The sequence below is a fragment of the Eptesicus fuscus genome, chromosome 20 (assembly GCF_027574615.1).
Source record: "Eptesicus fuscus isolate TK198812 chromosome 20, DD_ASM_mEF_20220401, whole genome shotgun sequence".
Taxonomy (NCBI): domain Eukaryota; kingdom Metazoa; phylum Chordata; class Mammalia; order Chiroptera; family Vespertilionidae; genus Eptesicus; species Eptesicus fuscus.
In genome coordinates this window covers 27,715,625-27,738,056 of record NC_072492.1, presented here as the reverse complement: position 1 = coordinate 27,738,056, position 22,432 = coordinate 27,715,625, and the positions used below count along the sequence as shown (strand labels likewise).

At 41.8% G+C, this 22,432-nt stretch overlaps 2 protein-coding genes across 4 annotated transcripts in view; one reads left to right on the top strand and one right to left on the bottom strand.

Annotated features, from left to right (window-relative positions):
* The window catches only part of LOC129147398 (leucine-rich repeat-containing protein 37A-like), a 65,114-nt gene that overhangs the window by 24,033 nt on the left and 18,649 nt on the right, over positions 1–22,432 (bottom strand). For 2 of the 3 annotated variants that reach the window (XM_054709359.1, XM_054709360.1), the window contains exons 1-5: positions 12,088–13,403; positions 9,117–9,188; positions 4,851–4,922; positions 1,685–1,756; positions 967–1,047 (exon numbers count right to left, since the gene is read on the bottom strand). In XM_054709359.1, coding sequence (XP_054565334.1) covers positions 967–1,047; positions 1,685–1,756; positions 4,851–4,922; positions 9,117–9,188; positions 12,088–13,289 — 1,499 coding nt within the window. In that variant the 5' untranslated portion in view covers positions 13,290–13,403. Of the gene's footprint in view, positions 1–966; positions 1,048–1,684; positions 1,757–4,850; positions 4,923–9,116; positions 9,189–12,087; positions 13,404–22,432 lie in introns of those variants that run through there. The other variant, XM_054709361.1, reaches the window with a different exon arrangement.
* The window catches only part of LOC129147400 (C-C motif chemokine 15-like), an 83,543-nt gene that overhangs the window by 45,912 nt on the left and 15,199 nt on the right, over positions 1–22,432 (top strand). The gene's annotated exons all lie outside the window — the stretch shown is intronic.

The window sequence follows — 22,432 nt, the reverse complement described above, 5'->3', positions numbered from 1 at the left end:
GGGGAGGCCATTACAGATGGACATCTGCAGGAACTGTCAATCCAACTCCAGGCACACCTGAACACCCGCATCTAACCTGAAATGAATTGTGTGAAACTGGACTTCTGTACCACAAGACAGTAAGACAGTCTTTTCCAAAGACAAGATTGGAAGACAACATTCATCTTGAGTCTAAAATCCTTTTCAGGCCACTGAACATACCCACTATGATTTGCTTGTGCCACAGAGAAGAATTTTCTAGCTGAAAGGGAATAAAACCCATACTTCATACTGAGGAGTAGTCAGAAAGAAATTGGAATGAGGCTACAGCTATGTATTTTCTTGGTTCCAGCATCACTTGGAATACTTTTGCACACCACAACTTAACATAAACAGCATATTTTCCCATACTTCAAAGATTCACTTCAGGGTATATAGATTCTGAAAAATCATGTTCTAATTGGGAAAAGCTGTGCCCTGTGGCATCTTTTTAGGAATTCTTTCTGCTTTACCATTTAAAAGAGACTCAGGAGGAAGCATCCACATCTTTCGCTCCCTGGAGAACTCTGAGTGAAACTTAATTCTTTCAGTTCTATGTTGCATGCACATGAGCAGTTAGGAACTTTGCACATGAGCAGGAATCAAAATCAAATTCAGAAGTGGAATTTCAAGGACCATTCATATATCAGAGCAGAAGCAATACTGGGATTCCCATGACAGTGATACTTCGAATGTTATCTGCTTTAAGGGCCTTGTATTGCACATGCCAAAGGTTAGTTCTGGAGAAAGAAGAACATGCCATATATGAGTTAGACAAGTCTCTTGACCTCTTTGTACCTTAGTTTCCTCATTTGAAAGGGAAAAAGAAGAACTCTTAAGCCAAACTTTTCGAAAGAGTTCAAACTAAGCTTATATCCAGCCGACCAATCCGTGTTTGATGTTTTTACACTTAGCTTTTTACATGAGTTCATCTTCTATTTCACTTACAACTTGTGTAAAAACTGCATTCCATGCGAGGCCTGAAATGTTCCAAAGTTCACTTTTGTGATTGAATTGCAACCAAGATTTCTACAAAAGAAAGACACAAGCAAAATAAGAGAGAAAAAGAATTCTTTCAGATCATTTATCTTTTAGCAGAGATTCTAATTTATATATGATAAAACCACAATAATACCTCTGTACACTAAATAAATCTCACTGTGAGAGATATTTGCTTACGGTTTATGCTTTCATGCTTATACATGTTGTGTATTAGATACAGAACAGTAAGCGCTCAAAAAATACTTTCATTAATTGATCTTTCTCTGGAATAGGGATACACAACTTCAACACTATTGACATTTTGGGCTCGATTTTTTATTATGGGGGCTGTCCTGTGCCTTGTAGTATGTGCAACAACAACTCTAGCCTCTACCCACTAGATGCCAGGAGCAAATCTACAGTTCTAACAACTTAAACTCTCTTTGGATACTGCCAAGTGTCACCTGGGGCAAAATCACCCTGGTTGAGAACCATAGAATGGTTCATTCTGAATGTGAGAGAATTCTCACACTAATCTATACTAGAGACAAATAGGATTTGCTACATAACTTTCGTAGCTTTCTACTAATAAAATTTTAATCTTATTTCAAAATAAATAACAAAAAGGCTTACAATTGTGTTTTATAAATTTTCTAAACACAATGAAGTTATATTTATAACTTACATGTATTGTAAAAAAGGTAGTGACTCGAAGGCATTCCTTTCAATAAATTCTATTTTATTGCAGGATAAATCTCTAAAAAAAGAAAATAATGCCTCAATTAGCTATTAGATATCTAACGAGTAGCAACAAGTGGTAAGAGGTTAGAATAATATTGAATACTCAGCTTTAGCCTAAACTCTAAACCTTAAGAATTGTAATTTGAACCATCCAGAGCCCCTTACGCTACCCTCACCTTCATGATCTTCACAAATACAACATACAACTATAGATCTTGATAGATTTTGGAGGAAATCTTTCCTGAGATCAGAAGAATTGATTAGAAGATCCTTTGTGGTCTCATCAAATTTAGATTATGAGCTCTAAGTTTATATATCTTCATGTATATTTATAAATTTCTAGCATTAAAAGAAATAGTCTCACATATACACACCTTCATGGATAACTTCTGTTTTTCTAGGCAAATTCAATACCAGAAGAACTAAAAGATGCCTTTTCACATAACTTAAAAGGAAGTAACTGTTCTAAATAATACAGAATTTTGAACTAGGTTCTGGATTTTAATTTGAAAACACCATCTCTCCTCTATAATTGACTGTCCTATTTCCATTGATTCCACTTGAGTCCCTCACTTTTCTCCTGGATGGGTATACCTGTCTTCTGGCTGGTGTTTCCATCTATAATCTCCCCCTTGTTAAACCATCCTGACACACAGTCACCAATTAACACTTCAGAAGTGGTTCTCAAATACCAGCCAGCATCACTTGGGAACTTAATGAAAATGAAAATTCTCAGTTGACTCTGGATCCATTGAATTAGTAACTGGGGGTGCAGCTTGAGTTTTAACAAACCCTCCAAGTGACTCTGTTGTAGGCTCAAGTTTCTCCTCGAGCACTGCTGTGATAACATGGTTCTTGGCATTCAAAGCATTAGAAGATCTGGCTCTAATCTCCCTACTCTCCCTACTTTGTACTCTACAGCTACTCCAGGTATTTTTCCTGTGTGTTGCCTCTCCCCAGGCTCCTTTTGCAAGCTAATTTCATCCAAGACAGCTAGCTGTCTCATGATCCCAAAGCACCTTCAAGGTCCTGTTCAAAAGCCTTACTAACATCTTTGCTGATCCATCTTAAAGTCTCTTTTCCATGTGCTCTGACCAAAACAAATTTAGATGTCTCATTGTCTATATCTATTTCTTCTATTTAATGCACTTATGTTTGTATCCTATTTCCTCTGAGCAAAACTCCTTTAAAGTATGGACTGGGTCTTACTTTGCATTGTCTACTGACATATGAACAGGTATAATTCAAATATTTATAGAATAAACAAATAGCTGGGAAGTAGAGGGAGAAAAATGACTTTTAAAAGAAATGTAGTTTTGGCGCCAGCCAGTTTGGCTCAGTCAATACAGTGTCAGCTTGCAGATCAAAAGGTCCTAGGTTCAATGCTGGTCAAGGGCATGTACCTTGGTTGCAGGCTCCTCTCTGGCCTGGGCCCTGGTCAGGGCTCATGCAGGAGGCAACCAATTGATGTGTTTCTATTACATTGATGACTCCCTCTGTCTTTCCCTCTCTCTCCCACTCTCCCTAAAAATCAATGGAAAAATATCCTTGGGTGAGGATTACCAAAAACAAAACAAACAAAAATGGAAATGTACTTTTATTATTTCATAGCTCCCACTTGTGTGCCACTGCAGCACATTGTCTTCCACGTAGTACTTGTGCTCTATGGTTTGAGTTTATATGCTTATTTTCCCTATGAGATCATGAATTACCAGAAGGGTAGGAACCCTGACGTACCTATCTTTGTGCCTTAGTTCTAGGTACAGTGCTTGGTATGTTCTTTTTTAGCTTGCTTACTGATTGGCATTTTTTAGTGGATGGGAATACTTACGCTAGCATGAAATAGTTAGCTTACAAAGTATTTCACAGTAGAAGTAATGAATGACCTAACCTATTGAGCAGTTATTTACTTCATTTTATTTCCTCCAAACTGTATGTAAGGTTTGGAAGCAAGATGCAAGACCAATACAAAAGTGGATGTCCCTCTGAAGCTTGAAAGTTTTGATAATACAAACGACTATTTTCAGTGTCATGTGAGCTTCTTTATACCTACTTCACTTAAGTGTTCTACATTTGCGAAAAGAAGCCACTTGCTAAAGAGTATCATTAATTAGCTTAATAAAGATTAATGACATACACAACTCTAGGTGCCATGGACCAAGAATCATAATTGAGTTTTTATAGCAAAGAGCATCTCTCTATTTCTAAGTAAACAGAATTACTAGGCAAACATTTCTTCTTTGACAAGGTGGCTGGAGAGCTTTTTATTTTGAAATTAGTGAAGTTAGGGGCATTTCTGATATGCTTACTTAGTGTAGTCATTTGTAACAATACCACTTAGCCATCATTTTAAATATTTACTTTTAGTATGGGTATAACAATTCCTGCATTGAAATCCTCAACACCAATTTGCTCTCTTGGTAACTTAATATGTTCTTAATAATATTGTTTACATAATTCATCTGCTTAGACATTTAATGTGTAAATGTTAATCACATTTAGATTAAAATTATCTAAAAAATCTGGTTAATGGCATTCAAATTAATGTAAATGTTCTATATTTTCATGTCCTACAGGAGACAATTTCAGATTAAACTGAATTCCTCTCATTTTACTAAATCAACATTTTAAAATCTTTTCAGTAAAGGCCAGACAGTAAGGATTTGTAAGCCACGGAGAGTCTATCTTGCATATTCTTCTATTTTCCTTTCTTTTACAGCCCTTCAATAGTATAAAAATATTCTTAACTTATGTCCTCTAAGAAACACACAAACATAGTGCTATGATCCATGTCCCCTAAACTAAATATAAGCAGATGGTATATGAACACTTATATAACAAGGTACATATGTATGTGCATAATTACTCAGATCTCATTGCCACTTTTACTCAATAACTGAAGAGTTTTTCCTATCTATATCTTGTCTATATGATTATAAAATGAAAATACATAAGAAATATTAATGCTAGAAATGGGCTGGAGCCCAACACAGACTTACAGAATTGTAGAATTTTATTGCGGGGAGAAATTGTAGAGATGATCTCATTTGAACCCTTTATTTTTTATATATTATGACTAAAAAACTCATAAATAAATATAATTAACTTACAAATACTGGAGGGAAAACAGGCCTTCAAACGAATCCTTACGTAATTCCCTCAAATTATTTCCACTGAGATTTCTGAAAAATGAAAACATTATTTCTGGATCAAAATGCAAAATAACTACAACTATGTACTGCACAGAAAAATATATAAGGAAACATGGGTACTGGTGCCATCGAAATAGCCTAATTTTTATTTAATTGAAGGAAGATAATCTGTTCTTTATTCAAACCTTTTTTCTCACGTCTTCTTTGTGTAAACAATAGGCCATTCTAGAATTGATTCACTTTCCTTCCTCAGCTTTCTGTCTGTCCAAAGAACTTAACAATACTTGAAATTATATCTATGTATTTGTTATATGTATATATATTTTTTCATATTATACATTTGTAAACCCCTTGAGAACTGGCATAATTTGTCTATTTTGTTCTTGGGCCTGTAATCCTGGCACATAGCCGATGTTCCATAAATACTTTTGCCATGATTTCAGAAAATGACAGACAGCATTTTCAGTATATTACTTTTATTTAAAGCAAATCATCCATTTACCACGACTCATGATGGTAAGGACAGCTTTATAGGCAAGGAAATGTCTTTCTTCTCCCCTACATTTGTGACTCTTAATCTTTGGAAACAAGATTCCCTAGAAAAGTGCACTTTCTTGAATACATGGAAAAGTGTGCATGTAATTCCCAGTTGTTGATTATCCCTTTAGGGCAGAGGTCCGTGAATAGGATTGAATGGATTGAATTCAGGGGGCCAAACCTGAAAGGGAAATAAAATTACATCTCTATTTTCACAAGCCTCTACCTAAAATTAGCATTGCCTTGCATTGTGAATGTAGGCAACAAATCATAGTAGATTAGCAGTAGAGTAGTTCATTGGGTCTCCAATAAAATCACAGATATTTTCATATAATGTATTTGTTGCACATAACTCAAAATATCATTTATTAATTCTCATTACTACCTTGAAGTTATAACAGTTAATAGACCAACCACTATAGCTTGTTATTTAATATGTTAAGAGAAGGAGATTTTCCCTGGTTGGTTTTGCTCAGTCGTTAAAGCATTGGCCCACAGACCAAAGGGCATGTATCTCAGTTGCAGGTTCAATCCTTGGGCCCAATGTCAGCAGGCGGCAGTTAATGTGTCTCTCTCATGTGAATTTTTTTTTTTCTTACTCTCTCTCCCATTCCTTCCTCCTTTCCACCCTCTCCAAAAAAATCAATTGAAAAATACCTTTGGTTGAGGATTAAATTTAAAGATAAAATAAAAAGAGAAGTAGATTTATTAATAATCTTTTAAAATATTTGAAAATCTACATTTCAATAATAGGTTTACTTTATTTTCCTATATATTTAAACTTATGAATCATTTAAAAACATATTCCTTAAGAACATAGACTTCTGCAGATCACCAGAGATATATGGGGGGGAAAAGGTTAAGAAATCGTGTACTGGCCCTAGCTGTTTTGGTTCAGTGATAGTGTCGGACTGCAGACTGAAGGGTTCCAGGTTCAATTCTGGTCAGGGAACATGACTAGATTGCAGGCTCAGCCCCAGTGTAGGACATACAGGAGGCAACCGATCAATGATTCTCTCTTATCATTGATGTTTCTATCTCCCTCTCCCTCTTTGAATCAATAAAAAATATATTTAAAAAAATGAAATCATGCACTTGGGGACCATTGACCCTAAGTTAGGAACCTCTCCCTTATAAAGAATAAATCTCAAGCTGGCTTAGAAATCTTCAAACCTTATGTGAGTTATGTTATTGTGTATCAACTCCCAAACACAAGTTTTTTCAAAATTAATGTTTAAAGTTCAATTTATTTAAAAAATACGTAATGTGGACTCTTATGGCTCAAAATTCCAAAGGTATATGGTACACAATCCAAAGTGTTTTCCTAGATCATCTTTCAGACTACCCCACTCCCTCTACTTCTTAAAGGAAACTAATGTTATTTTTTTCTTGTGCCAAATGACTTGCATTTTAATTACCAGATACTATCATGGAAAAATAAACTATATATAGTTTCAAAAAATTCATATTTAAAACAACTGCCTGGTGGTTTTTTTTCCCTTACCAATAAGATATCAGACTAAGGGAGGAATCTTTTAGGGTGTTCAAAAACCCTGTTTTTAGATTACTATGACTAGTATGTCTTTTGTTATTATTTGAGACATCATTTATGACATCTATTAAATTGAACTAAAAATATGACACACAAACTATCTTGGAAATGTCATATATTTACTTGGGGTAAATATTTCTTCCCAAATCACTTATGTGCCTAAACGGACTTTTCTACACATCAATAAATAAAGATAAGCAAAAGAAAAGTGGGCAAAAAAGAACAAGACGAATTCAGAGGAGAAATAGAAATGTTCAATAAATATATAAAGATATTTAAATTCACAAGTAATAAAAAATTCAAATGTAGTCAGGACCGTTTTATTCACCCATTATTAAATCAGCCAAAAAACAGAGACTATCCAGTGGTGGGAGGGGAGAGGGAAACATGCTGTTGTGGCCCACTGATTGGAGTGTAAGTTGGCACAACTTCTTTGAGGCAATTAAATTGTGATATCAATATAGTCTTCACCCCAACAATTCCATTCCTAAATATCTATTCTACATAAATACCTGCCCATGTTCCAAAAAATGCATGTACAAGAATGTTTGTTGCAACAATACATGTAATAAGAAAACTGCACATAGTCTAGACATCCATCAATAGAGGGATTATTAAACTATGGAATGTTATGCAGGAGTTTACATGAATTGGGTTACCCTCTATGTACCAAGAAGGAAATATGTCTCAGATATATTGTGAGGTGAAAGAATCAAGTTGTCGGATGTTGCCATTTATGTTTTTAAAAATGTGGAAATCACAAAACATACCTATTTTGCTATCTGTAAATATGTATGTAGGCCAATGAATGGGAAAAGGTCTGTGACAAAATATAGTAAACATAGAGTAGCAGTTATGTTAGGGGGGCAGATGAGGGCACAAGCAGGATTTTCACTATACCTGCTATTTCATTTTTATATATTGAGAAAACTAGAGGCCTAGTGCATGAAATTCGTGCATGGGCAGGAGGTCCCTCAGCCCAGGCTGCACCCTCTCCAATCCAGGACCCTTGGGGAATGTCTGACTGCCTCTCGCAATCCGGGACCGCTGGCACCTAACCACTTGCCTGCCTGCCTGCCTGATCACCTCTAACGCCTCTGCCTTCCTGATCACCTCTAACCCCTTTGCCTGCCTGCCTGATTGCCCCTAACTGCTCCCCTACTGGCCTCATCGCCCATAATGGCTGCCCTGCTGGCCTGATCATCCCTAACCACCTTTGCCTCGCCCTGTACCCAGGACCCAGGATTCATTCCTCCAGGTGATGGCAGGCACCCGGGACCCAGACTTCCCTCCCTCTGGCCAGCCACAGGCAACCAGGATCCAGGCCGGCTTCACCCAGGCCTGCTGCAACCACAGGCACTGGCACCCAGGACCACAGTGTAGGTGGCTTGTCCCTCTCCCAGGCCGCAGGCACAGGCACAGCTGCTGGTGCCTGGGACCACGGAGCGGGCGGCTTGTCCCTCTCCCAGGATGCAAGCACAGCTGCTGGTGCCTGGGACTGCGGGGACCATGGAGCATGCAGATTGCCCCTCTCCCGGGCCGCAGCCCCAGCTGCTGGCACCTGGGACCGCAGGACATGTTGCTTGTCCCTCTCCCAGGCCGGACTGTAGGTGCAGGTGTAGGTGCAGCCGATGGTGCCCGGGAATACGGGGCATGCGGCTTGTCAATCCTTGGGGCCAGGTCGCAGGCGCAGGTGCAGTCACTGGTGCCTGGGGCTTTGGGGTGTGTAGCTTGTTCCTCTCCCAGGCCGCAGCCCCAGCCATTGGTGCCCAGGACCACGGGGTGGCGGCTTTCCTCTCTCCTGGGCCGCAGCCCGGCTGGTTCCCATTTTTCTCTCCCCAGTGTTGAGTTTCTGAGCCATTAGGGTGTGATGGTGTGATGACCATTTGCATATTAGCACTTTATTATACAGGATAATCATGTATTACTTGTTATAATGGAAAATAAGTTTAAATTTACTCTGATTTTAAAGAGAGCCTATCAAATTTCATTTTTAAAGTAAACAGAATTGCAATCTATAGATGTTGATTAGGAAATACCTTTCCTCAGAACTACTGACCTCAAAATTCTGGACCAAGAAGGATCTTACAATACAGTTAGTTTTTAAAATTCATTTTTGGAGAGAATATACTCACAGTTTCTCAACCAAATGGTATGACTTCCACGTGTCTTTTCCAATGTAGGAAATAGCGTTTCCCTGCAAGTTTCTGTGAAGAAATACAGTTAATATGTTTAAATAGCTAGGAAATGAATGAACAGAATAAGTAAAACAATCATGGCAACCTTATGGGGAATATTCAAATGTAGAAAACACCAGCTTTCTAATTTCCACAGCTCTCAGCTTCCCTGTTTGCACAATTAATAAAGACATAATGTGGGGCCACTGGCACCCTGAGGCACCTCCTCAAAACCTGAATTGTTTTTCTTGGATAGATAAAGCCAGTTAATGACTTTGAATACATTTTCTTTCCCAAAACCACTTGTGTCTAAAATAACTCCTACGGGGGTGGGATGGGAATGGGGGGATGAGGACAAATATGTGACACCTTAATCAATAAAGAAATTAAAATAAAATAAAATAAAAAAAAAAAAATAAAATAAAATAACTCCTACAAATCAATGAGAGAATAATAATTCAACAGGAAAATGGCAGAAATTTATCATTTTAAGAAAACAAATGTAAAGAAACCGTATGCCAGGTCACAGGAAAGCATTGGCTCAGTGCCCTCTCTGGAAATCTCTCCAGGTGTTAGAAGGGTAAGGGCGGTTAGAAATAAGAGGACTAGTATGGACATAGACATAGTTGATAGGGAAAAGCACAAATCACTGAGTAAGGAGTAAAGTATTACCCCTTTAGAGGGAAAATGTAAAAAGAAAAGACACAGAGAGAGATTGGAAGAATAGACACACACCAAAATAGTAACAGGAGTGGTAGAAAGGGTTGGGTGGGGTTTTCACATTATATCCTTTATACTTCTGTGACACTTACAAAATAGTGAGAATGTGTCCATGAATTACAAGTGTTTAAAAGAAGCTGTTAAATTCCTGAGATTTGGTTTCAAACACTAACTCTGTGGATGACTTTGAATCTTTAGCTTTGTCCTCTTCTTCAACTTACCTATTCAGTGTTCACTTTTTTCATGAAGTTCAGAAAAAGTCAGATAACTGTCTGCCCCTCTGCCCAGTGGACATTTCCACTCAAGCAGAAGCCTTCCTGTTGCTTTAGGCTCACCAATGAAAGATGCCCAACCTGAGCTCACCTCCTCAAATGGGCTCTCTTTCCCAACTGCTGTATGTCCACCTGTCATACCACCGTCATTCTCCTCATCATCCAGGACAGACATTTTCCAGGGTCATATTTGATCTTTCTCTTTCCTGTACATCCCATCCCTCACTCTAGTCAGTTACCAAACCTTGTCAGTTCTTCCATTATAGCGTTTCCTGGATATTCTTTCTACTCCTGTCACAACCATTTTGATTCAGCGCCTTCTCACTTGACTCCTAGAGTATTCTATTTCGTCTCCCTGAGTCAAGACTTTCTCTCTAGACTGAGGAACAAGAACAGGGCCAGAGGCAGGGAGACATCGATCGGACTATCGGGCCTCAGAGGGAGGATAGGGGAGGGTGGGGGGAGGGGGAGAGTTCAACCAAAGGACTTGTGTGCATGCATATGAGCCTATCCAACGGTTAACTTCAACGGGGGGTTGGGGCATGCGTGGGGAGGGGGGGAGGGGAATGGGGGGGATGAGGACAAATATGTGACACCTTTATCAATAAAGAAATGTAAAAAAAAAAAAAGACTTTCTCTCTAGATTACTTTAACTATGAAACCTAAAATAATCCTTTTGGGTTTTGTTTTATTTAGAGAGAGTAAGGAGGAGGGATAGAGAGATAGGAACACCGGTGAGAGAGAAACATCATTGATCGGCTGACTCCTGCATGTCCCCCACCAGGGATCAAGCTGGGCCCTGACTGGGAATCAAACCAGTGACCTATTGGTTCCTGAGTTGATGCTCAATCATTGAGCTACACAGGCTGGACAATCCTCTTATTTTACTCATCTGTCTCTCTCACTTGAAAACTTTCAGTGCGTCTCCTTATCTCAGTGTAGCTTCCAAACCTCTAGAGCTGATAGGCAAGATTTTTCATAATCATAGTTTTCACTGTTTCCTAAGCCAATTCTTTATAAGCAGACTGGTCTATTAAGTCCTAATCATTCCTGCAGCCATGCCTCTGCATAAATTGTTCTCACTAATTTTTCTCTATTTACCAAACTATAGCCACCCTTTATGTCCCAGCTAAAGTTCTAGGTTATCCATGCAGCTTTCCCTGACTTCCACACCCAGTCACTGCAGATTCTGCTGAATTACAGCACCTCTGGCCTGTCTCTCTTGTGGTGCTTAAAATCACCTCCTTTTTTTTAATGCATATTGTCTTTCTTCCTACCTACCACTGTCATGTTCCACAGACAATGTCATACTTCTGTGGCTCCCCGGTACTTACACCTGGGTTGGGCCAAAATGGGTGATTTATATTGAAAGCCAGGGGGCAAAGATGAGTTCTGGATATGGCTAAGTGGTCAAATAATAATAGTTAACACATACATATGTTAGGCACTTATACAAGTACTTTACATATATTAACTCATTCAAAATTCACAACAATACTAAAGATGGTAACTATCCTAATCTTCATTTTAAAGTTGTGGAAATTGAGTCCCAAGACTAATAAATGGCATATCTGGCTCTAGAATCTCCTCTTAACCACTTTGTTGTTTCACCACCAATAAGATTGGAAGATGACCATGTTGCTGTAAAGAGGATGAAGCAAAAGTGGGAGGACAGCAGAGGTTAAGGAATGAAATGATGGGGCTAAAAGTATGGATCAGGAAAAATAACATGGACAATTACAAGTAAAAGACTGGTGAAGTGGGGAACAATAATATTAAGGAGAATAAAGATAAGGAATAGTTGTCAAACAAAGATAAAAACAGAAAGTCCGTCAAAGTGGTTTGGGGGGAGATGAGGAAGGCCCAGGAAGAACTCAAGGAAAAGGCTACCACGTCAGCCAAGATTCAGAGAATAAGTGAGAAAAGGCAATGCTTACAAGATGGTGATGGTGCCATTGTAGGTGCTGGGCTCTGGCACAGGCACTTCGTTAAGCTTCTGATTTGTGCCAAAACCAATACACGACAGTGTCCCAATACTGCAGGTACAGAACTCACATATGTTCATGGTGGCACTCTGTTCAGTTACTGGAGGAACTATCTCATATGAGTCTGGTTGCTGAGTTTTGGCAAAATCCATGTCAAAAGATAGAGCTCTGACATCAGACAAGGTTGGCTGCAGAGTCTGAACAGGCTCTGGATATGGAAGTGCCATATTAGGTTGTTTTGGAGGAGCAATAGTCTGCTGCTGGGTTACAGCATCAGTTACCAAAGTTGGTTCTGGGGTGATGGTGAGTTCCAGGTGCATAGGTGGAAAGGCTGGTTGCTGAGCCTGAACAGGCTGTGGACGTGGAAGTGTCACCTCAGAGTACTTTAGAGGAGCTGCAGTCTGCTGCAGGACATCAGCCTGCGAAACAGGCTGACCTGGGGTCTCCTGCTGGTATGGAGGTTTGATATTTTCAGTTGGCCTAGGAGGATAAAAAGAGACCTCCTTGGCAGTTGCAGGGGCTTCTTTCTTCTTAGGGGGCTTTGGCTTGATCAAAATCCCCATATCCACATCACCAACACTGAGAGACAACACTTGATGCTGAACTTCACCCCAATCTGGAAGTGAGGATGTTGCCTCTTGATGGACTGAAGGTTGAGCTTCACCATCTATAGAGGGTTTTGGCAGCTGACCTTGATTCTTCAGGTCGACTGAAGAAGTCTGTATATCAGCAAGAGGAACAGGAGGTAGAGCTGAGCTCTTTGAAGATTGATCATATTCAGGGTAGGATGGAAGCTTATCTTGAATTCCACGGTGGTCGAACAAAAATTTAAATGGCTCAGAGGACACTGTAGACTGAGTTGAGACTTCTTGTTGGAGTGGAAGCTGAGTTGAAGTCTCCTGAGGGTTTGGAGAAGGTTCCATTTTCTCAGGAGACTCTGAAAGTACAGCTGAGGCATCATGGTTTAGTGGAGGAAGCTCCATATTTGTAGGATTTTGCTGATCCCAAGACCAGGGCTCCGTGGGCCCCAGGGGGATGGAGGTCAGCAGGATAGAGTCCATAGCCAACTCCGGAATCGGAGCTGCCTGGACCTGCAGCCACAACAGCTGCCACAGGAAGAGAAACCGTGGGGCCCACATGCGCAGCCCGGACATGACAGGCAGAGGTCCGGGGCACAGGGAGCCACCAAGGCGAATGGGGCAAGGAGAGTGACCCAGAATACTGGGGCACAATAAGCGATCCAAAATACTGGGGCACAATGAGCGATCCAGTACACTGGAGCACAACGAGCAATCCAAATTGCTGGGGCACATACAAGCAACCCAGACAAGTGGGATGCAAGTACCATGCGCTGAGCAGGAGCCCAACAATTGGCAGCCATGTCACAATTGGCAGCCCTGTCATGGATGTGCCCTTTAGCAACCAAGCACCCCTCCCCACCTCAGTTTCTTACCTTTATTATTTTTGGGCCAAAGTGACTATAGAAGAGTGAGCCTTTTCCCCAGAATCACCAGGGATCACGTGGTTCCTTTCACCTGGTTCCTTTTAACTACCCGCTGGGCATCCCCTCCCCCCTCACAGTATGGCAGGATTTGGACTGCACACTTGGGTGGCCCCAGAGCCCAGGGATGGATGAGGCTGTTAAAGAAGGTGGGGAGTTGAGGGGTATTGAAGAACTTTCCAAGAAAGCCACAGGGCCTGGCACCTCAGGAAATTCAGAAGAGCTAGTCCAGTCTGGAAATCTGAGCTCCTCTTCAAAGCTGCAATCTGAGAGAGTCTTCCTCCCAATGGCCATACTGCTTCCAGGAGGAGTAGCTGACCTACAAATACACCAGTTAGAGTGGTGTGGAATGGGACACACTTTACAGTTCAAAAATGTTGCCATTTCCTCGAAATTCTCAGTATCCATGTCTGATTCTTTGTTTTGTTTTGTATTCTTATCCTAGGTTATGTTTACTGATTTGAGAGAGAGAAGAAGGGAGAGAGAGAAAGAGAGAGAAACCTTGATGTGAGATAGAAGGAAACATCAATTGGCTGCCTTCCTTACATGCCCCGACCAGGGATCGGCCTGCAATGTCATGCCCTAACCAGGAATTGAATCAGGCCACATCCCCTTGGTGCACTTGGTGCTCAGGACAGTGCTCCAACCAAATGAGTCACCCAGCCAGGGCTCCATGCCTGGTTTTCAATTCACCACTCTATTACACAGGGGCTACCATTGTGTAGTGATGATTCCAAAATTACTGTAGATGGGGTGTTGGAGGGTAAGCAATTCGTTCTGGGAAGGAGTGTCTGAAACCAAGTGAATACCTTTACAGTGGTATGGGAAAATGTCCCCTTCCCACCTTGGCTCAACACAGCCATTAATCTAGAAAAGGAACAATGCCACTTTTCTGAGGTCTACCCTGTGTGCACATCAGGAGAAGATACTTAGGTTGTTAATGCCAGCATGTTAAATAATTATTTTTATAATTTTAAAAAATATACTTCTTTTATTGATTTCAGAAAGGAAGGGAGAGGGAGAGAGAGACAGAAACATCAATGATGAGAGAGAATCATTGATTGGCTACCTCCTACATGCCCCCCACAGGGGATGGAGCCTGCAATCCGGGCATCGTTGGCCGAAATCAAACCTGGGACCCTTCAGTCTGCAGGCCAACGCCCTATTGTGACATGGCTGCCAAACCAACTAGGGTTTAAATAATTTTTTAAAATACTGTAAGTGGCATCCAATTTGCTCCCTTCACAGCTCTTTTTATAATCTATTTTACTCCTTGTTTATTGTCTGGCACAACCTCCAGTATGTAAACTCCAAGAGAAAAGGGGCTGAATCTTATTCCCAGTGTCTAACACATAGTAATGGTTTCACTTTTTATTATTATTAGTAGTAGTAATAGTAGTAATGGTTTTTAAATGGAACTCATCCCAAGATTAGCCTCATATGGGGGTAGATCTCTTGTTATAATCAGGCTTCTGAAAATTTTTCCATCAATACTAAATCCCATCTTCATGTATTTCACAGGAAGACAGATTTCTTAAAGCCCAGGACAATACTAGAGCTTTTGCTTTCTATAGTCTTCAGAGGTTCCAAATTTCAACTAAGTATTCTCAAAAGTCACACACAGGCTAAATTCAAGAATTATTCTATTTCAGCACTAGCTGCGTGGTTCAGTTGGATGAGCATTGTCCTGTACATCAAAAGATTGTAGGTTTGATTCCCGGTCAGGGCACATACCTAAGTTTCAGGTTCAATCCCCAGATGGGGTGCATACAAGAGGCCACTAACTGATGCTTCTCTCTCTCTTTCTCTCTCTCTCTCCCCCTCCCTCCCTCCTTCAAATCAATAAACATATTCTCAGGTGAGGATAAAAAAAATGAGTACAAAGGACTTGTGCCAATATGTTTAGCTAAATCAATGGCCTCCAAGTTTTATACCCTGAAGTCGTTTCTAAGCAATAGGGGATAGAGAATAACAAATGCCTCTTGAACATACACAGAAAAGGGCTCATCTTCTCTAGAGAATCTTTCCTCACCTCTCCAACCATATTCTGCATCTCCCTCTGTGCTCCTACAGCTCCTGAGCTACCTCCATCATACCTCCTGTAACATATCTATTTGATCACCTCCCCCACTGGAGAGTGAGCTCCTTGATGCAGAAAACATAGAATGCTTATCTCTGTGTACATGGAAGGTGTTTAATAAATACTTGTTTGATAAGTGTCCAGAGGCAGTCCAAACTATCAGTTTTAATGGCGGAGCTGGGGGGGGGGGGGTGCGGGGGATGATAGGCAACATACTCAGGATGTGAACTCCATTTAGCTAAGTGAAGTAAGAATGAACTGGGCATTCTCACACTCTACTCAAAATGTGATTCCCAAGCCCTAATGAGGTGATAACTCCCTTCCTTCCCAGCCCTCAACCCCCATACCCAGTGGAGTTATTGCAAGGGATACTATTCTAGGACTTAACTCTTTCCAGTTTAGGAAAGTGAGTTGTGACAGCAGGAGTCAACCCTGGTTCTAGGAAGCTCCAAATGCATTCAGTGGGTCACCTACCCTCTCGCTGCAGGGAAACCTTTCACTTTCCCTTACTCATGGTAATACAGAGGTTTCCCCTTCTAGACCTTTGACTGGCACTGTGCTCATAACTCCATTCTGGGCACTTTCACATCTTTTGTCATTTTGTCCTCCCAGCCTCTGGGAGCTGCAGGCAGGACTGGCAACTCCAGCAGGAATATGGCCTTGCAAAGGCGCTGCCTAGTACTTTTTATTCCCCCCAGCATATCCTTATCCATGGTTTTATCTGATCCCAATATCTTTTGTATAGGATAGGAAGAAAAACCTAGAGAATTTAACAGCCTTGATCAAGGTCACACAAGATGTGTGTTAAGACCTAAGGTCTTCCAACTTCTGGTCCAAAGAGGACCAAACATCCTTAAAAAGTATGACCTTCTGAAATGGAACATACAGAGAAACTCTGACGGTACCAGACTCTCAAACAGACTACAAAGATGCTGAGGAGCAGGAAACAGAGGTGGCCAATCTTGACATTCTGTGTTCTCCTAGAAAGGCAGTGCTGAGATGCATGAGTGTTGGGGAGAACATTGGGTGTTGGGGCCGAGAACACTAGCCAGAAGAAGGTGGAATGCCTAGATCTAGAGAATTCCTTGCAAGCAACTCCTGAGACTGGAATTCCAAGGTGAGCTGCAACACATGATCATTTTGCCAAGATAATAAACCAAAAAGAGGTAAATCCTTTGGATTTTGCCAGTATAGTAGCCAAGTCACTTGGGGGAAGTGGGATTGTAGATTGAAGAAACAAGTACACAGACAGTTATCCAAAGTGCAGGGTTCAGGATGAAGTCTGGAGGGCAGTGAACTGGTTGAAGTGGTTCATCAGAGCAGTCACACTCCACCCCTCAGCCAGCCAGCCCCACACTTCTTAGAGTAGAAAAGGCCTTCGACCCCATCACAGCCTGCTCTTTGCCAGTCAAGGGTGGAGGGCAATGATTTCAGGGCAAGTTAAATTCCTGACAGAAGTTTAAAATGTCTCTAGTATTTGACGGGTTCAAGCAAACCTTCAGAATTCTTCATGAAGCATCTTACTTCCTTCAAAAAGTGCTTTTATACCTCTTTCCAGGCTAGAACACCCAGCAAGAGAGGAAAATAAATCAGTAAACCGTTATTGAGTACCTGCTATATGACAGGCACTATGTCAGGCAGGCAATACATGCTTTGGAAAGTGGTGGTTAAGTATTAAGAAAGTCTTCCCCAAAATGTGATATCTGATTTTTATAAACATTTTTTTAGCTTGTTTTGTTTTCAAAAGAAAATATACATGGACACTGAACAACAACAAAAATAATAAGAAAACAAAAATTTCCCAGCATTCTGGACATAAAAGTAGTTTTGTATTTTGCTATTGTTATTTAATAGTCTTTCTTGAACTAGCATATCTTATTATCATTATTTTATATCCTTCCCTGTCATTAAAGACTCATGTTATTTAAAATTAGCATGCATGATATTTTATGGATACACCAAAATGTTATACCATCTATCTACCTAATAAAAGAGTAACATGCTAAAAAAAAAAAGTAACATGCTAATTAACCGTATCCTTGCAATGCCCACCAGCCAATCAAGAGTGTGTATGCAAATTAACCCAACAAAGATGGCGGGTTAATTTTCATACACAGGTGCCTGGCCTCCTGATGTCCGGGGCTGACTGAGTGATAAAGTGGGTTGCTAAGACCCTAGCCCTGGCAGGGTCTTCAGGGGAGAGTTGGGTATGGAGCTGCATGGCTTCTGTGAGGCCGCGTAAGAAAATGGCTTGGTTTTCATCTTTGCCCTGGGTGATTTCCCTTTGTTTGTCATAGTTAACTACCTTCTGAGCCACCCTTTCCATGCCTTCTATAAGGCATTGAAGCATGTAGTCTTGGTGTCTCCTTCCCCCCTCCGCACCCTGATATCCCCAGTGGGGGTCAACTACCAGCACAGTTTCTACTCCTGTCACAGCGGTGGAGTCGGCAACGTGTGCTCGGTCTGTGTAGTCTCTTGCTGCTGCTTGGACTCGGTCACATTCATCTGCGGTCATGGTGGAAGTTAGAATTGTGTGATGTCATGCCAGGTGAGGTCATAAGCCTGAGGAAGGTATCTGAACTCCTTGATAAATTGGGTAGGGTTAGCAGAGAAGGAGCTTAGCTTTTTTCTATAGAAGAGAGATCAGCTAGAGAAAAGGGGACATGGACCCGGACGGTTCCCTCAGGTCCTGCGACCTCTCGGAGGGGAGCTAGAGTCTGGGGGTCTGAGGGGGAGTCCAGGTAGCAGTGAGGGTGGGGTGGTTTGATCTGGTCCAACCTGCTATAGGGGAAGAAACCAGTGGAGGTTTAGGTTCCGTGGTATGAGGAGAAGCGGGAGCGAACGAGGGGGAGGAGGACGCACACGGGAGTGGGGGGCGGCGCTGGGACGCGTTGCGGGACCGGGGGTGTTGCGAGCGATTCCGGCGGGATGGTTAGTGCTGAGTCCTCTGGCTCCGCCGGGGGCGAGTGGCCCGCGGGTCGCTGATCCGGAACCTGTGGAGTGGAAGCTTTCGGGTCTGTTTTAGCGAGGAGAATTTGGTCATACAGAGCTGGGGGCGAGAGCGGAGGTACCAGAAAGCCTGAACCTAAGGGATTTCAGGCCATTTACCTGTTCGTTGGCAAAAATTGATTAGGTCAGTTAAGATTCTGAAATCGAAAGTGCCGTCCGGGGGCCAGACGGAGCCATTGCCCAGAGCGTAGCGAGGCCATATTTTGGTGGACAATTGGATGAGGCATCGCTTTCTCTGTTCCGTCTGATCATACTCTAATTCGCGCCAACTGGAGAGAACGCACCCTAAGGGTGTTTTGAAGCCCGGCTTGGAGGAATTGCTGCCCACACTGATTCAGGTCCCGGTCGGAGAGGTCTCTCAAGCAGGCATCCCCTGTTGGAAGAGAACTCCAAATACAGACAGAGGCAGGGGACAGGCCGTCCCAGGGGCGTCCCCACCGGAGAGGCAAGTCCGTGGAAGATATCCCTGGGATACCTTACAGGAGGGCTCCCTGGCGCGGCCACGACTACAGACAGGGGTGCCCTAGGAATGCTGAATAGAACGGGTGGAAGCTTACCTCACTGCCGGGCGAAGATCGGTTTGGAGGCCGGCTGGTCCGGTCAGGGAGGTCCTGGCCAAAAGGCAGGGTAGACCTCCCGGGTTTTCGGCACCAAGATGTAAGGTTTGATCCGAGATGTAAGATTTAATCTGACCAAAGCCAATAAGATGACCAAGACAAGCTGGGTACAAGCGAAAGATCGCGTTTATTGAAAGCTCTCGGGTGAGGTCCCAGAGCACAGGTGGGGGGAGTCACACCTGCCTATACTTGGCAGAGTTTCTTTATACTGCTGTTGGACCAATTAGGTTCATCCAAGGTAGCATATCTGAGGTAGCTTGTGGCGGGTGATTTATGAAAGGGAAGTCTGCATAGCTGTAGCCTGGCCATCCTGAGAAGTCTCGGGTGGTCATTTATTGACCAAAAGGATACTAGCACAGCTGTGGCTTGGTCGCTCTGGTATGTCCCGGGGACGCTATTCAACTCAGCGGGTGGGATCGGAAAAGTCCCTACCTTCCCAGCCCCAGACCTTACAGTGAAACCACAAATAAGGGGGGATACTGTAGATGAAAGAGGTGAAGTGGAGGGATGAGTCAACGGTGACTCCCAGGTTACTGGCTTGGAAGCTGGGTAGGAGGGAATGCCTTTTAGTCTGTGGGTAATAGAGAAGGAGCACAGGGACAAGGGGAAGGATCTAATCCAATGCCCACCTGTATGCTTTGATCTACTGTACACATACAGAGGAGCATGACAAGAACTCCAGATAGAAAAGCTGAGAGAAGGAGTTGCATGGAGGATGCTAGAAAGGGGTTCCCAGGACATTATTTCTACCTGCTTGAAAGGTGGAGCCAAGCCTGCTGCAACCTGACTCTGGGCCACACCTGAAAAAAAGGAGGATGAGGCTGGACCATACAGGGGAAGTGTTATCCATGAACCATCCATGGAGCTTCTGATCTTGAAGGGAGAGAACTGTGATTGACACCTGGGGAAATGAAACTACAGAAACAGAAATGAAACCAACCCAGCAAGGCCAAGGCTTGAGAAGCAATGAGGAGGGAACAGAGGACTAGGCAATGATGTTACAGAACATGAATTGTTCAGCCGGAATTCCCTGTACTCATGGCTGGGGCACTCTGCTGGATTAATGTGGGGCCTCAAAGAGGCTGGAATGAGTCAGAAAGCTAGGGCACAAATCAAGCCCCTCCATGCTGAGGATCCACCGTGTTGACTGCTGGCTACTTTCTGCCACCACTGCCTAAGAGACCTTGGGTCTTCCCCAAAGATAAAGACCTTGACTCATGGCCTTCCTGATCTTTTCATTCCTGTTAGTATTTCAACTCCATAGTGGGACTTGGGCATAACACATACTGTTAGTCAAATCAGTGATTTATTCATTCATTCACCAAATATTTATTAAGTTCCACTATGTATCAGGTGTGGTTACCACTGGAGAAACATTGGTAAATAATGCACTCAGTGAAATATAAAAATGACCAATTCTATCTGTATGATCCTAGGCAGATCAATTTCACCTGGGAACATCAATTTACCACCTAGGAAATGTCTAAGATGCTTTACAACCATTTCAAGTATCCTAAGGCTCCCTCGCATTATTCATTCAACAGAATAATGCAGAATAAGCACATACTTTGTATATAAGTATGTTATTTTCCAATTCAAGTAGAAACACATAAGACAAAGGGCTATTTCCTGGATTTAAGATTGATATGGGAAATCTTATATAATTACTAATACAGAATTTTATATTCAATAAATCACCTTTATTAAAAGAACAAAAGTATAAGAAATAGAGACTATGTCAGAAAATTCATCAGGTTATCATCATCATGTGCTAGGATTTGGTTAAAATCCACAAAGACATGGTATGAATTTGGTTTAAAGTCAACAAAACATGGTCCAAATTTTTAAAAGAGAAAATGGCATAAATAACATATATAACTCAATGTGGTAAGTGCTGTAATCATGGAGATAGGAAATAAGGTCCATTATCAGAAAGTGGTTGATTCTGCAGTTTCCATTTTCTTCTTCTTGCCCTGCACAACTCATAAAAACCTGCTCTCAGAAATTTCATCATGAGTATGAAGGGAGTTCCCAGAAGAAGTAAGTGAGGGAATGTAATTAAGGGTATCAATTGAGGTCTAGTGCTGGGGCTGACCAGCAGACCCTGAGCGACGTATGAATAATTATTCTGACACACAATTGCTATGAAAGAGACAGCTAAGGGACTGCCTGGCTATAGGAACAAGGCAGTCCTGTTCACCTGTCTCCTTAGGCTTTTATTATAACAACAGCTTGAACTAAAATAACTATTGGATACTTTCAGCAGAGTAAACATCCTTGAAAAGACACATGTGTTTGCAGTGTCCTTTAAGCAAGGACATCTGCATACTAAGCATAAAGATTCCAGTAAATACCCAGGTGCTTGCATGTACACAGAATTGCTTCCCCACAAGGATATACCAGGGCCCAGATACTAAACACTGCTGAAGGAAAAAACCTTCCCACCACCCCCACTGGTCCCTCCCAGAATATTTAAAACCAGTGCAAACTGAGTCAAACTAAAGCTTCAACAAAGCCCAGATCCAGCTCAAATACAAATCAAATTGAATCAGCCTTATACATTAGCAGCCTGAAAGAAGAGGCATGCCTATTCTGGGTGTGTTATTTGCTTCAGTCTCTATTGTTCTTCTATACAAAATGCCCAATTCACAATTTGATAAGAAACCCTTTGTTGGCACTTTAAAAAGGAAGTATGCATGCAAGTCAGCATGGGTGCAGCTAGGGTGAGTCAGGCTGGATGTTCCCCTTCCCTCTCTGGCAGCACGAACATCTAGGAAGGGTGGGGTGGAAAGAGCTATAGACAAAATATCTGATCTTCAGCACTACACTAAAGTACCCTGGGATCAAACAGGAAAGAGTAAAATTCAGGAAAGTGATGTACAATCTATGGTGAATCAGCATCATTGTTGTATGGGCCAGTGTGCAAAAACAAAAACTTTGAGTCTTAATCTTCCCCACGTTCCCCTCCCCGACTCCAGTCCTTCTTCTTTGAATTGGCAAAGTAGAGTCAGTCAAACAAGACTGAAGCTCCAGAAGGAGGATAGATGTTGCCTACAAAGACCAAAGCTTGAAAGACAGATGACTCAGTGT